Below are 19,717 nucleotides of genomic sequence, written 5' to 3'. Positions count from 1 at the left end.
TTGCTTGGTAGTATGGGGGAACCCCCCAACAACACACACACCCTCATGTTGGAATTGGGAGTCCAGAACAATTTTTACATGCCTTCTTTGCTTCCTTCCTTTCTGCCTCCTAAGAAAGATAGTACTAGTATTTTTAATCATTTTGGTCATAGACACCTTTGAGAATTTGAGGAAAGTCACAAACCCTCTCCTCAGGAAAAAAAAGGCATATTAAGATACAAACTGCATAAATTTTCCAAGAGTTCATGGGCCTCCCTGAAACTCATCCATGTATCCAACAGAGATCTGCAGACTTTGGGTTAGGAGTTCCTGTTCGGGTGCCTGGTTAGCCTTCACAGATTGACTGCAAAGGGTTCTGCCTCATCTAAGACTCTGGAAATGGCAGGCAGAGAGCTCACTCAGGAGCACTATAGGGTGCTCTCAGTATTCCTAGTCCATGGCCATGCAATTTCGTGACTCATTCACTGTGCCTGTTAATCTCTGAACTGGCTAACCTAGAGTGACACTGAGCTGCTTAAGCTTTGGGATCCTGATTGTTAGCACAATTACCCACCCCCTCCCCCTCAGGAAGGCCAGAAAGCTGTGGAACGTGAATTTAACTCCTGATGGTGAGTTTTTTAACTCCAACTTTGATTTAGTTTGAAAAATCTACACTGGTGATGATTTCTGCCAACTAGCTAATGCTAATCACTGTTATTGCAGGGAGGCAGCTATGAAAATGTCATCTATAGTTCAGCAGGAATACAACCCTACTGGAACTCCAGTTTGGTCTAGCTATGAGGATAAAGGCAAGCATGTAACAGACAGCAGCGGCGGCGGGAGATAACACCACTTAAAGATAGAGAGTTGACAGTGAAAGAGTCAACATACAATAGTGAAGAGGAAGTAGTATAACCTTCAACTCAAACAGAAGAACAAAAAAATCTAGAATTTGGTGACTTCATTTGATGCAAATATTTTTATTAGCTGGATCTCAATGGTATAAACAGCAGCAAATCATCTCCTGATTCTTATTCCAACTACAAATGTTTTTAAATACATCATTAAATCTTCTGTCTAATAATCATGATTTTTAAAAAGTCAAATCAAGTATTGCTACTATATAAATTTTCCATGTAAATTTACCTTAATCAAACCAATAGTTTGATGAGATTATTAAATCTGAGGTTACAGTTATATGAAACAACACTGAGATTTGTAATATTTTTTGACAAGAAATTTAGAAGCTTTTCTTTAGAAAAGCAGAGGTGGCCTTATAAATCAAAGAGATGGAGCCAAGGCAAATGACTTTAAGGATCTGTGAAGCTTTATTGTAAAAAACATAAACATACATTTTTTAAAAAATACATTTTTATTTATTTCAGAGAAGAAAGAAACATCAATGATGAGAATCATTGATCTGCTGCCTCCCCCACGCCCCACACTGGGGATCGAGCCTGCAACCCGGGTATGTGCCCTGACCAGGAACCAAACCACACCTCCTGGTTCATAGTTTGAGGCTCAACCACTGAGCCATGCCAGCTGGGCAACATAAATTTTTAGAGGAAACAAGGTTTTCTTATGGTTTCCAGATACTTAACAACAAGACAGAACTAAATGCCAATTGACCGACTCATCGAAACATCTGACTTAACTGCTAGGAGCAAATTAAATTGAAGCAGGAACTATCTGTGAATAGAATGTCCCTGCAATGTCTCAGATAAATCTTTTTAATCAGATTTGCACAACAGGGATATTTTAAAACTATGCTATCCCAAAAAGGGTGCTCTCCCAATTTTATGCTAAGAGATATAGGTTATTTGTAACATTATTTAATGTCATGTAGACTGATATTCAGAGTCCAGGGGAGAGCACACTGTTCTGCTCACCCCAAAGAAGTTGTGTCAGTAATATTAGATCAGTATTTAACTCTATTTCCTCTGTTACTTATCTGTTAAACGGGGTTCATCACTATCCTTTTGTATCCCACAAATTTGAAGGATAACATTTAAGGAAAAGGATATGAAAGTTACTTCGAAAAATTTTTAAAAGGGCTCAACTGGTATTATTATAGGGTAATCTATATTAGCTAAATAGTTTTAATAATTCTCCCTTTAGTTTGATTTTGAAAGAGTTTTTGAAATTAAGTAGTATCACTTAGCTGTAGAAATGGTTCCTGAAAGTGGACAGCAGGGGAATCAGCTGAATAGGAAGTTATAAGACCTAAGCCAAAAGATTTAAGATGATTGTTCTGATGGTGATTTTAAAACTACATTTGGAGATTTCTGGCAGCTACATAATAGCTGGCTTCTGCCCTGGCTGGGTAGTTCAGCTGATGAAAGCACTATCCTGAAACCCCAAGGTTGTGGGTTTGGTCCCCGTTTAGGGCACATACAAGGGACAACGAATGAATGCATAAGTGAAACAACAAATCAGTTTTCTCTCTCTCAGTTAAAAAAAAAAATTAAAAAGTTGGCTTCTGACCCCTAAATGTTTCAAGCACACAACTGGAGAGACCTATTGCTGCTTTCTTCAGCAATAACACCTGCATGGGGAAGACCAGAGTAAGGATCGACACACCCTATTATGTTCTCTAGTAACCAAGCAGGGTGTTTAACTCCAAAACTCTCTAAGATCCCTCTTTTAAATAACAACAACAGAGTCCTGGCCATGTGGCTCAGTTGACTGGGTGTCCTCCCATGAACCGAACGGTTGCTGGTTTGATTCCTGGTAAGGCATATGCCCAGGTTGCTGGCTTGATCCCCAGTAGGGGATGTGCAGCAGGCAGCAAATCCATATTCTGCTCTAATATGTTTCTCTTTCTCCCTCTCCCTTCCCCTTTCTCTTAAAAAAAATCAATAAAAGAAGAACAAGAGATACATTTGTTCTTCATGGGGAGACAAATTTTATGGACACAGAAATGAAAGAAAAGGTGTGTTAGAAAAAGTAGATTATGAAAAGGGGATCAAGAAGTAGAGTGAAGAGGGGGTGAAATCTTCAAGTTCTCAGTGCAAGGTCCTCAGGGTATCCAAATTATTTCTTAGGTCTCAGCTCTCAAGCATTTAATATAAATCAGTCTGTGTTCAAGAGAACAAAATATGGAAGCTTTCCCTTTCTGTTTAGACTTGATTATGTGATCAAAATTATGTATAATTCTTTTAATAATTTTAAATACATGTGACTAATACAATGCTCATGACCATTTTGGGTATTGTTGACTAAGTTCCTAAACTTTATTTTTAGTCATGAAAATGTTTATATAATTGTATGAGAGTGAAAAAGGATAAAAATCGTCTCATTGCCTCTCAATTTCCTCTACTTATTACACACACACACACACACACACACACACACCACAACCACATCAAATATACTAATGTGTATCATCCAAACTTATACTAATTTTGATTTCACAAAGGGTAAACTAAAAGGAGACTTGGAGATATTACACAAAGCTGACTTTTTGTTTCACAAGTTAAAAACAGACAACTGTAAATAAGTGAAATATTAACAAAAAGAGACTTATAAATCACACTATTTGGAAAGGTATATCAGAAATTAGTGTTTAAGAACTGATGTATCCTAATCATAAAAAATCTAATCTACTAGGTAGTCTTTCAGTATTAATTTAAATGCTCTAGGAGTAGACAAATAAGGTTTGAAAGAACGAGAATTCATAAAATAACTTTATATATATAATACATCATTATAAAAGTGAAAATCTATCTTCAAACATCAGGCTACAAAATAGCTGAATGTTTCCCACTAACAAGTTATGTCTTAAATTATGCAAAATAAATGAAAAATCAGTAACAATTACATCATATTTATGATGTGTTTTATTCAAACTTAAATTTACTTTGATGTCATAATAAATACAAGTAGAAAACATTACATAAGATCTATGGTACAAAAAATTCTGAAATAACTCCCTATCCCCCTCCCCCTATTACCTATGTCTTTGTATAATTTCTTGAGTATGAGTGGAAACTGTGAATATGTGAGACATCACTCCCATAATTACGTTATATGACAAAACAAAGATATTCTGGGTAGGCCTGACCTAATCAAGTGGGCCCTTTAATAGCAGAGTTCTCTCCACGTGGCTGCAGAACAGGTCAGAAGTATTAGAAAGATTGAATGCATCATTGCTGCCTAGAAGATGATCAGGGCCATATGAGAAGGGATATAGTTAGTCTCTAGAAGCTTAGAGCAAATGCCAACAGCAAGAAAATGGAGACCTCATACAGTCACAAGGAACAAGATTTTACCACCAATAAGAATGAGCTTGGAAGATTTATTTTATTTTACCAGAGCAGCCAAATGAGAACTCAGTCCAGCCAACATCTTTGAGTTCAGCCTGATGGGTACCCTGAAGGGAGAATCTAGCCAGGCTCTTGACCTACAGAACTGTGAGCTGTTAAATGAGTATTATTTTAAGTTGATAAGTTTGTAGCAATATGTTACAGAGCAATAAGGAAACTAAAACAATAGGTAAGTACAAATTTTGACACACACCCCCCAAAAAAACCAATACTCATCCAATTTGTTATTTTCAATATTTATATGAACAGTGGTATTTGCATTTTTGTAGCCATTGATCTACTAATTATTAAAATTATAAATACAACTCAAATCATTCCTTTTTTAAAAAAGAGGGGGGGAGGGAGAGATAGAAACATCAATGATGAGAGGGAATCATTGATTGGCTGCCTCCTGCACACCCCCTACTGGGGATCGAGCCCAAAACCTGTACGTGTGTCCTGACCAGGAATCAAACTGTGACCTCCTGGTTCATAGGCCTACGCTCAACCACTGAACAACACCAGCCGGGCTCAAACCATTCAGTCCTGCAGTTTCAGGGACTGAAACCAGCTTTGATTTCTAAAACTTACAGTGCCTTTTGGGGCATCAGCCTTAATCCATTTTTCAAGTTTGCTTCCTTGATTCATGAGCCCTGAAACACAAAATGCATGAAGTTATATCTTGAGTGACAATAGCAATATTTGACTACATAGATCCTAACAATATATCTTTAAAACCAAAAATGCTTCGGAACAACAAAAAATCTTAGTTGTGATAGAGTTGGGAAAGAGTTACAAAGGTTACCTGGGCTTGATCCCTCCTTTCATTTTCTCAGAACAACCCTAAAAGGGAAGCTACTGTTTTTTATTTATATTTTTTTGCATCCAAGTTTAAAAAAGAGCTTTACATAGCTGGCCGGTTAGCTCAGTTGGTTAGAGCATGGTGCTAATAAAAAAGAGCTTTACATGAGCACAATTGACCAAATAAATGACATGTATATAGAGTATGCAATGTATTGTTTTAGAATATGTAAAAAACCCGTGAAACCATTTCTTCAATCAAGATAATGAACATATTTATCACACCTACAAGTTTCCTTGTGCCCCTTTGTAATCTTTCCCTCCTGTGCCTCCCTGCCTGTTACCTCCAGACCCCTCTATCCCCATCCCTCAGCAATCACAACGGATTAGTTCATTTTTTAAAATTGTAATCCTACAGTATGCACACTTTATTAAAATCTGGGTTCTTTCACTCAGCATAATTGTTTTGAAGTTCATTCCCATTGTAGGAAGTGTTAGATAGTTTCCTCACACACAGGGTGATCAGTACTTTGCTGAACGCTCATGGGCACCCTTTACAGCTGCCTACTCTCTGGAACTCTCCTGTGAACTCCAGCAGCCCTGGTCTCCCTAGGTCAAGCATGTCCAGCTCACGGGCCACGGGCCACATGCCTCGTTTATTTGGCCCTGTGAGCCTTTGAGTTTGACACACTTGCCCTAGATGCTCAGTTCAGTCCCCTCCTCTGGGGAGTCTGTTGGCTCTGCCTCTTACCCCTCTGTGCCCTGCAGCCGGGAAATTCTCTCAAGGTAATAGGCTGTGGCATGCATAGAGCTAGCTCACTGGTTCATTTCCCATCTCAATTCTTCTAGTTCTATGTTTTTTTCTCACCGTCAAGGTAATTAAGTTGTTACACCACCTCTGGCACTCCATTGCAATTCTGTCCTTAAGAACCCAGTCAAATTTGAACTGAGGAGCTGTAAATATACTATTTCAATTGATCATATAAATGTTCCTTGTTAAATCCAAGCACACAAATCAGGCAATCCTTTTCTTTAGTATAATTTTTTTTCCGTTGGTGGTACCATATAATATTCTCAGCTGATGAAAAGGTGCTTTGTACCATCCAATCTTTGTGTTAAGTGCTTCTTTGATACAAATTCTTCTCTGAATTATTGCATCTCCCATTTAATCTGAGCCATAATCTTATTTATGTCTTAGAGGTCACTGTATCTGTCCCAGAACACAGCTGAGTATTCAATGAGTTCCTCTAGAGCAGAAGTTCTCAACCTGTGGGTCATGACCCCTTTGGGGGTTGAACGACCCTTTCACAGGGGTCACCTAAGACCATCGGAAAACACATATATAATTACATACTGTTTTTGTGATTAATCACTATGCTTTGTGTTCAATTTGTAACAATGAAAATACATCCTGCATATCAGATATTTACATTACAATTCATAACAGTAGCAAAATTACAGTTATGAAGTAGCAACGAAAGTAATTTTATGGTTGGGGGTCACCACAACATGAGGAACTGTATTAAAGGGTCGAGGCATTAGGAAGGTTGAGAACCACTGGTCTAGGGTTTTTCCTTCTACTTCTCTTGCTATATTTTTAATACCATTATGATTCCCATTAGTAAATCCTTGTGTTAGAAGCTTCTCTTTCCCCCCTAACTTCATTATTAAGGGGTTCAGCTCTGAATTTGTTCTTTCTATGCCTGTGCTGCATTCAGTAGGTCAGGATTTTGAGGCACCTGCACCCAGTAGTCTTTCTATAATACAGAATTTCTTTTTCCCAGTGATTCAAATAAACATAGAGGGAAGAACAGAAAATCTTGAACATAGGTTCTCTAACTTTATTATTTTTTACACTATTTAGCATCAATAGGCAAAGCATAAAAAATAGTAAGGTTTTCCCAAATATCTACAACTTTTTTCCTTATATATTATTTGTCACCTTCCTAATAATGCAGTTTCTTGCTTATGGAGAGAGAAGCCAATCTGTCTATTTCCTTCTGCAGCAGCAGAGGCCACGCATGGTGCTGCTGGTACCAACAAAATGAACACAAAAGCAATTTTAGCTTAGAGACAATACTAAAAAAAATAAGGTAGTTTACAAAATTACACGTAGGTTCCTTAAAATAGCTCTATCTTGCCAAAAAGTAATTTACTAAAAGCCCTTCATACTTTGACCTGAACCTGTGGAGACTCTACTCTAATTTGCAAAGTTTATAAATCCTTTCCTTAAAAAATCTTGTAACACATATTGGAACTTGGGGTTGCAAAAACCTTGCTCCTTATTTAAATGCCTTTGCCAATGAAAACCAGACAATGTTTATTTGACCAAGAAATGGGAAATGCCCACCCTATCCCCACGTGGTTTCGCTTCCACTAAATGGGGAGAAAAATTTCTCCTTAGGACATTTTTAAACTCTAGCATTTGCACTCTAAATTTGCTCTGTCCAAATCCACCCAAATATATAAATCTCCAAATTTATTTATTTCCTCAAATGCCTAGTCGAGAAGTGTTAGCCATGAACCCTAAATGTGCCTGACCTAATCAGCACTGGCTGTGGCTAAAGATAGGGCCCTAAGGAATCATTTGCATAATTTAGTTCTCTGGTTTAAAATAAGCTTGAAAAGCTTCTTGACTGAGATCGAGTTTTTGCACCCTCTTCCCCAAACCCTATAACAGGCTTTGTTTATTGACATATTTTTGGTTCAGAGGGATAATTCTGGTGCTGCCTTATTAGCCCCAGAATAAGCTTCAGTGCATCATAGTTGGAGGATTCCCTCTTTTACAGTGTAAACTCTACTGATCACCCACAATGGGAAGCCCCATGCTAAGTATTTCAGGGAGGGTCAAAAGATGTAAAAAGACATGTTAGTACCCTCAAAAGGCTTACCAGCTGGCTAGGAAAAGAAATCATACTTATAAAACAACATGAAAATAATTATGCTGAAATCTAATTATTTTAATGTATGTATTTCACAAACAAAACCTCTAATACCACACACAGTTCCATAACCAATATCTTAATGTTGTCAACATGGTTTAACTGTTTACAGTTCTCTCGACAGAAATGCAAACCAAGATATCTTAACAACAAATATTTACTGGCAAAATATTTTTGAGCTAGTTTTAATGGTGCCTATCATTGTATTTTTCTCTCAACTACTTGAAATTAGAACAGAGATAATCATACTCTAGGTTTTGAGCAAGTATACAATTAACCAATTTTGCCCAAGAAATATTCTTAGAGAGACTTTTTCTTCCTCAAATTTTCTATGCCTAATCCCAGCTGCTGAATTTCAGACATTATCATTTTCAGTTCTATTTCTAGAAATTCAGTTTTGGGGTTTTTAAAAAATATTTTCCATGTCTTAACTTTATTCCAACACGTGGAATACAGCTATAACTTTTATTTTGCTTCTCCACTAATGCTAACATCTGTGTCTGTTCTGGGTGGGTTTCAATTGATATTCTCCTCATTATGGGTCATGTTTTCTTGCCTCTGCGTGTCTGATAACCTTTGATTGGATGCCAGATATTGTGAATTTTATTTTGTTGGGCGCTGAATATTTTTGTATTCCTGTAAATCTTTAGCTTTGTTCAAGGATGCAGTTAAGGTAATAGTTTAAGCCTTTCATCTCTTGCTTTTATAATTTGTTAGGCAGAGGAGGGGTGCTCAGTCTAGGGTTAATTGTTTCCAACTACTTAGTCCTCTACCTAATGCTCCATGAGTTATAATTTTTTCCAGTCTGGCAAGTAGAGCAGGCATTATTCCTGGACCTGTGTAAGCACCAGGCTATATTCCCTCTGGTATTCTGTCCTATGAACTATAGCTTGCTTGGTCTCTGTGGACTCTTCTCAACTCAGGGAGTCTCTGCTGGGTTCCATAATAGGTGCATTTTCCCTCTGTACTGACCATAGCCTGGAGATTCCTGAGGCAGTTAGGAGGGGCTTATTTTGTTTCCTTTCTCTCAGTGATCACTCTATTTCATTTACTAATATTAGTGTCTTAGAAACTGTTTTTTTTAAAAAATATTTTATTGATTTTTTACAGAGAGAAAGGGAGAGAGATAGAGAGTTAGAAACATCGATGAGAGAGAACCATCTATCAGCTGCCTCCTGCACATCTCCTACGGGGGATGTGCCCACAACCCAGGTACATGCCCTTGACCAGAATCGAACCTGGGACCTTTTAGTCCGCAGGCCGACGCTCTATCCACTGAACCAAACCGGTTTTGGCATGGAAACTGTTTTTTATATATTTTGTCTGTTTAGAAAATTGTGGTGGTGTTTTAGGTAGAAGGGTAAATAAGTCCTTTTTATTCCACTTCTTGCCTGGAAGTCTTCATTTTTTTCTTTCTCTTCCCCTGCCTCCCCCCATCATGCTCTACTTGTTCTTACTCTCTCTAACGCCCTTAAAAAAATTTTTTATTGATTGATTTTAGACAGAGAGGGGAAAGGAGAGAGAGAGAGAGAAAAAAGAGAGAAACATCAACTTGTTGTTCAACTTATTTATGCATTCATTGGTTGATTCTTGTTCCTTAACTGGTATTGAATCTGTAACCTTGACATATAAAGACAACGTTCCAACCAACTGAGCTCTCTTTAACTTTTTATTTTGAAATAATTTAAGACTCCTAAGAAGTTGCAAAAACAGTATAAAGAGGTGCACCCATTAGCCAGTTCCCCCAATGGTGATATTTTATATAACCATAGTACATTATCAAAACCAGGTAATTGGTTGGCAAAATACAATTAATTGGACTACAGACCTTACTCCAATTTCAGCATTTTTGCATACTCACTTTTTTGTATGTTTTAGGTATACTTTTATGACATGTTATCACATGTATAGATTCATATAACCATCATTATAATCAAAATACTATCACCACTAAGAAAGTCCCTTATGACATGTCTTTATAGTCTTATCCTCCCTCTTCTTCCCTAATCTTTGGCAACTAATTATCTGTTCTCCATTTTATAACTTTGTCATTTCAAGAATCTTTCTATATAAAAGCCTAATATGCAAAGTGTCCCCTCGGGAGTTTGACCAATAGGGAGTTCGATCTCTTGCTATGATGCACACTGACCACCAGGGGGCAGATACTCAATGCAGGAGCTGTCTTGACGCACCCTGGCCATTTACAGAGAAATGGCACCACGGACCTGGCACTCACAAAGCAACACTCGGCTTCCCACAAGTGGGACGCGGGCCCCGCCACCACCCCAAAGCTACAGACCACCAAATCACACTGCCAAGACCCCATGGCGCAAACGCAGCCCACATCCCAGCCCAAAATGGTGGCTGTGGGTGCAGGGTAATGATGTCACGTAGCAACGTTCGGCTTCCTCTCCCTAGTGACTAGCCTCCTTGCAGTTTCTTCAGCCCAGGAACACGACTTGCTTTATAGCCAGGTGCAAACATTTTATATTTTAACCAAATGCCTGTGAAGCATTTTCCCGTGCTTCATCTCATTTGATTCCCACAGAAGTCCTGGATTAGGTAGATAGGAGACTCTGTGGAATCCTATTTTCTTTTCATTAGCCAAAAAATGAAGATTTAGAAAGCTTAGAAACTTGACCCAAATGAAAAGAAGAAATGGTGGACCTTGAAAATGACTTCAGGTTTTCTTACTGTGCAGAATATAGTTGAACACAGCTGCAGTTAAATATTTTACCCTTTGTTCTCCCTGTGTGATCTACAATAATAATCTGCTTCATGTTGATATTTACTGCTGTGTTGCTGACAATTACCGGAAAGAGAATTTGGGGTGCCTCACTGAGCTGGAAAAAGTTTAGCTAAATCAGAAAGCAGGTCTAATTAAGCAAGTTTATCTATATATATATAAAGCTCTCGCTGTCGCCAATTGCACGCATGTGTTTCCATCCGTCATTGTTGATCCTGAATTTGGTTGACACTTCTATCATAGAGAAAGGGCGAATAACGATATTAAAATATTTCTTCTAGTTATTTTCTTCTCACTGTGCATGAATTCGTGCACCAGGCCTCTAGTGTTATATAAATGGAATCATTCAGTATGTAACATTTTGAGACTGACTTTTTCATTCAGCATCATTCCCTTAAATTTCATCCAAGTTGTTTATATCAATAGATTATTCCTTTTTATTGTTGAACAGTTGTCCATTATATAAACATACCACAGTTTGTTTAACCATTTACTGGTAGAAGCATATTTCAATCATTTTTAGCTTTGGCTATTACAAATAAAGCTATGAATATTTGTGCAAACATTGTTTCATTTCTCCAAGATAAATGCCCAGGATTGTAATCGCTAGATCATATGACAGTTTCAAGTTTAGTTTTTTAACAAACTGCCAAACTGAATGCTAGAGTGGCTATATCACTTTACATTCCCAATGACAATGCAGGAGAGACTCAATCGCTTCACATCTTGCCAGCATTTGGTATTATTTGTATTTTTCATTTTAGCCATTCTACTATGTAGTAGTATCTCATTCTGGTTTTAATTAGCACTTCACTAATGGCTAGTGTGTTGAACATGTTTTTATTTGCTATCATATATCTTCTGTGGCTGTGTTGTTTATTAAATTTTACACAGTTACACTTTTATGCGCACAAATCATTTTTAGGTCGCAAGTGGGAAGAGTTCACTCAAGGTATGATTTGGCTGTGGTTAAGTATTTCGTGAATGACCAAAATAAATACAAAACCAAAACCAAACAAAACTCCAGGCATTACAAACAGAATTGAAATGCTCTATGTTTGGGGCCTGTTCTTTGGTCTCTTGTCTAGTGGTCAGCAAACCATAGCCAAATTTGGCCTGAGGTCTGTTTTTTTATGGCCTAAGAGGTAAGACTGTCTTTTACATTTTTAAATGGCTATAAAAAAAAAAAGAATATGTAACAGAAACCATATGTAGCCTTCAAAATGTAACATATTTACTATCTGGCCTTAAATATAAAGTATGCAGATGAGTAGAAACAAAACCTGTCCTTTTTTTGGGTAAACGTTAACAAAGTTGATGTTTAATTATCTATGATACTCCCAGGATCTTATACTTTACAAAATGCTGGGGAAACAAAAACACCATAAAAGCATGAACAACTGAAGACAGTTACTACATTAACTCCCTGTCAAAGTATTTTTTAAGCAGTCATGAGTTGACAGCATTCTTCATTCTGTTACTAAATTCCATCTAAGTAATCCTGAAGTACATCTACATGACTGACTAATCCATGTTCTTTAAGCTTGGAGAAAACCAGAACTTCAGAATATTCTTAAAAATATATATATTTCTACAAGTCATATCAAAATACTGGATTATTTTACCATTTGGAGAGAAAACAGTTTCTCTAGATCTTCTAAGTGCCATCCTCTGGGCTTAGTCCCATTTCAACCTCTTTTCTAACCCACAAACCAGTTTTCCATCATAAATCACGATGCCATAAATGTATAGCTATTCCAACTAAAAATAAGCTGAATGAGAAATCTCTTCTAATTTGATTTTGATCCCAAATGAATTTATTTTTATATGGTTTACATTTAGTTTGACTAAAATAAAGTAAAACCAGTAGTACCACCTTCTCTACTATGTCTATGACAAACAACAATCATTTGGCTGGCAATACACTTTCTAATAACCTCTAAACACCTAAATTGGGAGCTTTAAGAGAAAAGGACTTTGGACTTCTGGTCAAGATGGTGATGTAGGTAAACGTGGTACCTGCCTCTTTCCACAACTACATCAAAATTACAACTAAACTACAAAAACAATTATTCAGAATGCCTGTAATCAAGCCGAATTGAAGTCCTAAAACTATGGAATTAAAGAAGTCACATTGAGACTGGTAGGAGGGGCAGAGACAAGGATGGGCTGGTCCCACATCCATGTGTGGCAGATAAAATCTAGGCTGTGACCACGTTGAAGCACCACCACCCAACCACCTTCAAAAGCAACACATTCAAGGGGTGGACTCAGGTGCACCAGAGCGATGCTGAAGTAAGCCCTATTCTGTGTGGTGTGCCCCAGCATAGCTGATCCTCTACAGTGGTTGGAGGTTAGTGGTCAGAGCCAGTCCTTACAGCTGATTGGCCTGGATAAATCCCTCCCATTGACATGTCAATAGCAATCAAGGCTCAACTACAACAGGAGGTACAACTCAAGTACCCAGCCTGGGTGATTGGGGAGGCTGTGCCACTGGATCCCACAAGACACCTACTACATTAGGCCACTCTATCAAGCCTAGGAGACATAGCAGCTCTAACTAATACATAGAAACAAACACAGGGAGGCTGCTAAAATGAGGAAATGAAGAAGCATGGCCCAAATGAAAGAACAGAACAAACTCCAGAAAAGAGAACTAAACAAAATGCAGACAAGCAATCTACTAGATGGAGAGAACAAGACACTGGTTATAAGGACACTCAGTTCATTGAGAATCTCAACAGTATAAATAAGAATCAGTCAGAAATGAAGAATACACTAACTGGAATAAAGAGTAATATAGGGAATCAACAGTAAAGTAGATGAAGCCAAAAATCAAACCAGCAATTTGGAATATAAGGAAGCAAATACCCCTCAGAACAGCAAAAAGAAAAAAAGATAAAAAAAGTGAGGATAGTGTAAGGAGCCTTTGGGACAACTTTAAACATACCAACATTCACATCATGGGGGTGCCGGAAGGAGAAGAGATAGAGCAAAACATTGAAAACCTATTTGAAAAAATAATGACTGAAAACTTCCCAAACTTGGTGAAGGAAATAGACATACAAGTCAAGAAAGCAAAGACAGTTCCAAACAAGATGAAGCCAAAGAGGCCTATACCAAGACACACCATAATTAAAAAGCTAAAGGTTAAAACAAAGAGAGAATCTTAAAAGCAGCAAGAGAAAACCTATAAGGGAGCTCCCATAAGACTGTAAGCTGATTTCTCAAAAGAAACTTTGCAGGTCAGAAGGGACTGGCAAGAAATATTCAAAGTGATGAAAAACAAGGATCTACAACCAAGATTACTCTACCCTGCAAAGCTATCATTTAGAATCCAAAAGCAGATAAAGAGCTTCCCAGAGAAGAAAAAGCTAAAGAAGTTCATCATCACCAAACCAGCATTATATGAAACTAGAGGCCCGATGCACAAAAATTCGTGCAAGAGTAGGCCTTCCTTCCCTCCGCTGCTGGCACCAGCTTCTTTCTCCAGCCGCCTGCAGGCACCCAGGACCCAGGCTGGCTTCCCTCAGGCCACCCGCAAGCATCCGGGACCTGGCTGGCTCCCCTCCAGCCCCTGCTTCATCAGGAATGATGTCCGGAATGACGCCCGAAAGACGTCCAGTCTAATTAGCTTATTACCCTTTTATTATTATAGATGCTAAAGGGTCTTTTTAAAGAAGATGATAAAAAATACAACAATAAAATGGCAATAAATACATATCTATCAACAAGTGAACCTAAAAACAAAATAAACAAACAAGCAAAACAGAAACAGACTCCCAGATACAGAGAACATTTTGACGGTTGCCAGATGAGATTGGCAAAAAAAGGTGAAAGGTTTAAGAAGTAAAAATTGGTTGTTACAGAATAATCATGGGAATGTAAAGTACAGCATAGGGAATATAGTCAATAATATTCGAATGCTATAGTATATGGTGTCAGGTGCAAGATTTATTGGGATGATCACTTAAGTTATGTAATGCCTAATCACTGGGATATACTCCTGAAACTAATGTAATAATGTATGGCAACTGTAATTGAAAAAAAATGATTTAAAAGACTTTGTACCACAGGCATTTTTGGGGGCTTGGTATTTCACAGTGAGATTTCATATCTAGGTTGATGAAAGCAAGTCTAAAACCTAACAGAGAAGTCAGCTTCCTAGATATTTCTTACCCACCAGTAAACCATGCACCATCAGTTGAATTTGCCATAAATGGATGGAGAAGAAAGTTAGAATCAAGAACTTATAAGAATTAGAGAGTGCATCCCAAAGAATGCACATGTACACATCTTTTTAGTTGGAAAATATTTCAGCCTGAGAGTCCCAGGCTTTCTTTTGACTCAAAATAGCACATAATACTTGTAAATCATACGATGTATCTTATTTATCAGTGACACAGCAGCAAGCGAAACCAGAAAGCAGGAAATCAAATAAAACTACAGGCTGAAACATCAAAGCCTGTGGGAAGCCTAAGCCCTCATGATAAACTTTATGGCATGGCTTCTTGCAGAAGTCATGCTACAGATAAAAATCCAGACCTCTTAGCAGAGAGGGTTGTTATGCTTCATAGGCTCCGTAAGAAAGACCCAGATGAGATAAGCTCAGCTGCCTATAATAATTCACATGTAAAGCTTCCTATTATTTCCAAAATTGGGTTTCAGATTGAAATACCTACAGAAAAAGCAATCAGCCCTAATTTTCTAGGCCTCTTAAAACATTCCATTTACTTGATAAATAAGGTCTGTAGCCTTTTGGGCACCAAGCACTTTTAGAATCAAAATGAATTATGAAAGTTCCTCTACTTGTTCATAAAGCTCTCTCCAAAAAAAGACTGCTCTCTCTTTATCTGAGGTCCTCTGTATTATCATTCTAATGGATTTAATCTAATATCAGTGCAACCCACAGATCCATCTGAGGCCCAACTGCGTAGTATATCATTTGCTACTATACAAAAGAACTCTGCTGATCAGTACCTAGAATCTTGCACTATGAACAGGAAATAAAATTCATTCTGTAATTTGAATCTTCCTGGTTTAGGAAGTAGGGCTAGAGTGTAAGACATAATAACAAATAACACACAAAAAGAACTAAATAGGCTGAGAAGCTTCATGATAACCAATGAGATAAATATGCATTTTCCTCATAGCATCCATTTATCTATTTCTTCAGCCAAAATTTGTTGAAGGTTATTTTACATGTTGAATTTAACATATCATTGTGGAGTCCAGGCCACTGCACTCTTTCTCCTGAATTACTGCAATAACCTGCTGCTAATTAGCTTTTTCTTCATTCCACCATTGTCTTCTCTTAGCTTTCTCCACTCAACATTCAGTGATCTAATATACAGATCTGACTATGTGAACCCCAGATTAAAACCTTTCAGTGCCTTGGCAATGCACGTAGCATAAAATTCAAATCAGCCTTATGTGATCTCACCTCCTTCCCAACTCCCCAGCCTCCTTTAATGCCACTCTTCCACTTACTGTCTGTACTCTAGCTATACTGGACTTCTCTCATTTCCGTAAACTCACAGTGCTAGTCTAAGTTAGATGTGTCACCTACATGCTCTTATATTACCCCATACATAACTCTATTTTAACATTTTCCCACTGTATTGTATTCACTGATTTGTTTGTTTTGCCTCTCTAGAATGTAAGCTCCTCTGATGTCAGACAGACCATACTTTGTCAGCTTTGCACTCCTAGTTTCTCATAGTGCCTGACTCAATAAATGCTTGTTGAGTGATTGACCAAGTGAAGGAAAATACAGAAGACAGCAGGAGGAAGAGCTAGACTAGGAAAAGATACTGTTTGTTTTTAAGTATATTGTGTTGGTTTAGTAGAGTAGAAATGGGCAAGAAGTTAATAAAGAGATTAGGTCTGCAAATACCGATTTTATCCAATGACAGAAGTAGTAAGTGATGAGAAAGGGACTTTAAAATGGAATTAAAATGAAATCTAAATTACTCATATGAGTAACAGAATAAAAAAATGACAAACTAACTTTAATTTATAATTTAAACATTCTTAACATATATAAAATAATTGATTACACTGTCATTTGGAACACTGTTAAACACATTTGTATTACCTTTATATTATGGGGCCAAAAAAAGATAATTAATTCTGTTGGCTCCTTATCAAACTCGAGATTAGATCACAAGAAATTGATTCTTATCTCATTTAATACACTTAAATTTTCATCATGTAACTAAGAGTTGCCCATTTAAATGCAATGATTTAGATCTGAGAGTGTATGGGTATTATTTTTATTACTATTATGACTTTTGTTAATATTCTATGACTTCTAACAGACATCTTTCTTAACATAAAAAAAAATATTTAAAACTGAAGCTTGATCTTATGAAGACACCCCACAGCCAGTGCCACCAAACACTTTCCTTTTTTTTTATGTTGGTAAGATTTAAAAGAAAACCTCACCAGCATTAATTTTTTTAAAGTATGTATATGTATTATCTATACAATAAATAACTTTAAAAGTAGTATCAATGATCAATACAGCCAGAGGTAATTAGGAAAAATGTGTAAAGCTATTCACATTTCTAGGACTGAGAATTTGTTATACTAAAAGAACAAGTTTTCGAAGTGCATAGTACCAAACCCAATTTCTATTTATTCTAATCATACAAAGTTAACTTTAAATCTTGCATTATATGTATTTAGCTGATTTTTAAGTCCAAGAATTAGAAAGCAGTAGTGCCAGGGAAAAATGCTTTAATGATTTTTAAAATTTTAAATTGGGGTAAAAACACATAACATAAAATGTATCATCTTAACCATTTTTATGTTTACAGTTCAGTAGTGGTAAGTATATTTAATTTACACTGTTGTGCAACAGATCTCCAGAACTTCATCTTGCAAAACTGAAACTCTATACCCATAGTATAGCTCCCCATTTTCCCTCTCCCCTTCTTTCATGTTGCTATGAATCTGACTCCTTTAGATAACTCATATAGTGAAATCACACAGTTGTCTTTTCATGACTGGCTGAATTCACTGAGCATAATGTCTTCAAGGTTCAATCATGTTGTAACATATGACAGGCCTTTCTTCCTTTTTAATTCCACTGCATGTAGTGCATACCACAATTCATTTATCCATTCATCAATAGACATATGGGTTGCTTCTACCTCTTGGCTATAGTGCTGCTATAAATATGGTATGCAAATATCTCTTCAAGATAAAAATTTTTAATCAATTTTAACCAATGATAGAACTGGTGAGTATCCCAAACAAAATGTCTGCATTATGTTACTGATAAGCAGTTAGGGGGAAAAAAAGTGTCAAAACATCAAAATGTAACAATGGAAAAGAATAAAAGACTAAAACTGAAATTAAGCATACCAGGTTTCTATTTATGTATGGACAATGACTATTCATCTTACACAGTAAAATGTAGCCTCCTTACCAGTAATTATTACACCATCATCTTTATGAGTTTCGGCCATCTCTTGAACTTGGACTTCAGAGCTCACACTGACCTCTTTTCCTGATAACTGTAAATGAACTTGAAGAGAAGATGGGACCTTGACAAGAACAGAGCCTGTAATAAGTTTATAAGGAAGCGTATTAATGCAAAGAAATCAAAAGTACTAGAGCCTATTACAAAAATCAATGAATGGGTAGCATCGCTCATGGTATACTGTCTTCTCCCTTACTCATGGAGGTCAGAGGGTGTCAACGTTTTCTTACTCCCAAGGCATTCACAGTAACTTCTGTCAAAAGTATGAGTTACTAGAACAGTGTGAACTATTTCTTTTGTCAAAAGCTCTCATCACAGAAAAGTGAGTGGTTTATTACACATGAAGCTTGTAGAAAGGATTTATCATTAATTGAATATTTACTAAGGTATAATGTTATTATACCTTAATCACATTATTTCTTTAAATCTCCATACCAACATTATGAGGTATTACTATAATCCTTATTTTACAGACGAGAACTTGCTCAAGTTCCCATTAGAGCTAGTGTTAGAATCTAGATCCAGTTCAGTGACAACAAAACCCATGCTCTTAACCACTGTGGGATTTCACACACTGCTATGCTACCTCATCGTATTACAAAACTTGTGACCGCAATGACCATCGTAACACAACTAGAACCTTGAGGTTTTGTGCCTTCAGTTATAGCTTGTAGGGGCCAGGGGAATAACAATAAAAAAAAGAGAATATTTAAATTTTAACTGTTTCTTTTCAATGGATTACAGTCTTTGGGTACCTAGGGCAAGACACTCAACTTTATTCCCACTATAATCTTGTAGTAATTCAAGTGTCTAAAGGAAGAAATAAGAAAAAGTATCCTGTTAGCTAAGGAATCATTTTTGAAACAATGACGTGGGTTGTAGTGCCAACTCATCCGCACAGTCCTCTTTCAGAACTTTTTCTTTCTCTGTTTCTCATATATCAAAAAAGTAAGAGGCCGCTGCCATAAAACATTAAACTCAGCTCTGTAAACAAGACAGTCAGACTAACATCCACTGTGAATATTTTAAAGATTCTTTCTAGAATGCATTTATTTACGGGTCATTGTTTGCCTCCTAGTTTGCTTAACATCAGCTTAAGTTTCCGTAAGTAATTTCATATCCTGTTAGCCTTCCTAACTAGAGCGCAAATTTGGGGTAAGACTGATGAACTCTAATACATATACTCCTGCAAAAAAGTGGGTAACAAAGCACATCACTAAAACTGATTTATTTTATTTAAAAAATAAATTGCTTTTCAAAGTTTAAATGTAAACTACTGACAGGAGATTCCCCAGAACAACAAATATGAGAACTTTAGGAAAAAAAAAAAACCCTGAAAAATTTCCAAATGAATGGAAAAGATGTTTATCTATCAAACATACTTTAAAAAGAAAATAACAAACTTTAAAAACTTTTTGGAGACTTTGTGTCTCTAAATACATCAATGTGATAATGT

The 19,717-nt window shown here is 36.8% G+C and overlaps 2 protein-coding genes across 4 annotated transcripts in view; one reads left to right on the top strand and one right to left on the bottom strand.

The window, feature by feature from the left end:
- Positions 1-1,008, top strand: part of FBXL13 (F-box and leucine rich repeat protein 13) — a 161,208-nt gene extending 160,200 nt beyond the window's left edge. The window contains exon 21 of the mRNA XM_070424581.1: positions 703-1,008. Coding sequence (XP_070280682.1) covers positions 703-826 — 124 coding nt within the window. The 3' untranslated portion in view covers positions 827-1,008. The remainder of the gene's footprint in view (positions 1-702) is intronic.
- The window catches only part of FAM185A (family with sequence similarity 185 member A), a 109,461-nt gene that overhangs the window by 52,797 nt on the left and 36,947 nt on the right, over positions 1-19,717 (bottom strand). For 2 of the 3 annotated variants that reach the window (XM_070424585.1, XM_070424587.1), the window contains exons 7-8: positions 18,208-18,342; positions 4,875-4,936 (exon numbers count right to left, since the gene is read on the bottom strand). In XM_070424585.1, the coding sequence (XP_070280686.1) occupies positions 4,875-4,936; positions 18,208-18,342 (197 nt within the window). Of the gene's footprint in view, positions 1-3,796; positions 4,937-18,207; positions 18,343-19,717 lie in introns of those variants that run through there. The other variant, XM_070424586.1, reaches the window with a different exon arrangement.

Source organism: Myotis yumanensis, unplaced genomic scaffold (genome assembly GCF_028538775.1).
Source record: "Myotis yumanensis isolate MYYU_CA2020_CCGP unplaced genomic scaffold, mMyoYum1.0.hap1 SCAF_9, whole genome shotgun sequence".
Lineage (NCBI taxonomy): Eukaryota > Metazoa > Chordata > Mammalia > Chiroptera > Vespertilionidae > Myotis > Myotis yumanensis.
The sequence above is the reverse complement of the archived record's forward strand: the minus strand, read 5'-3'. Positions and strand labels throughout refer to the sequence as shown.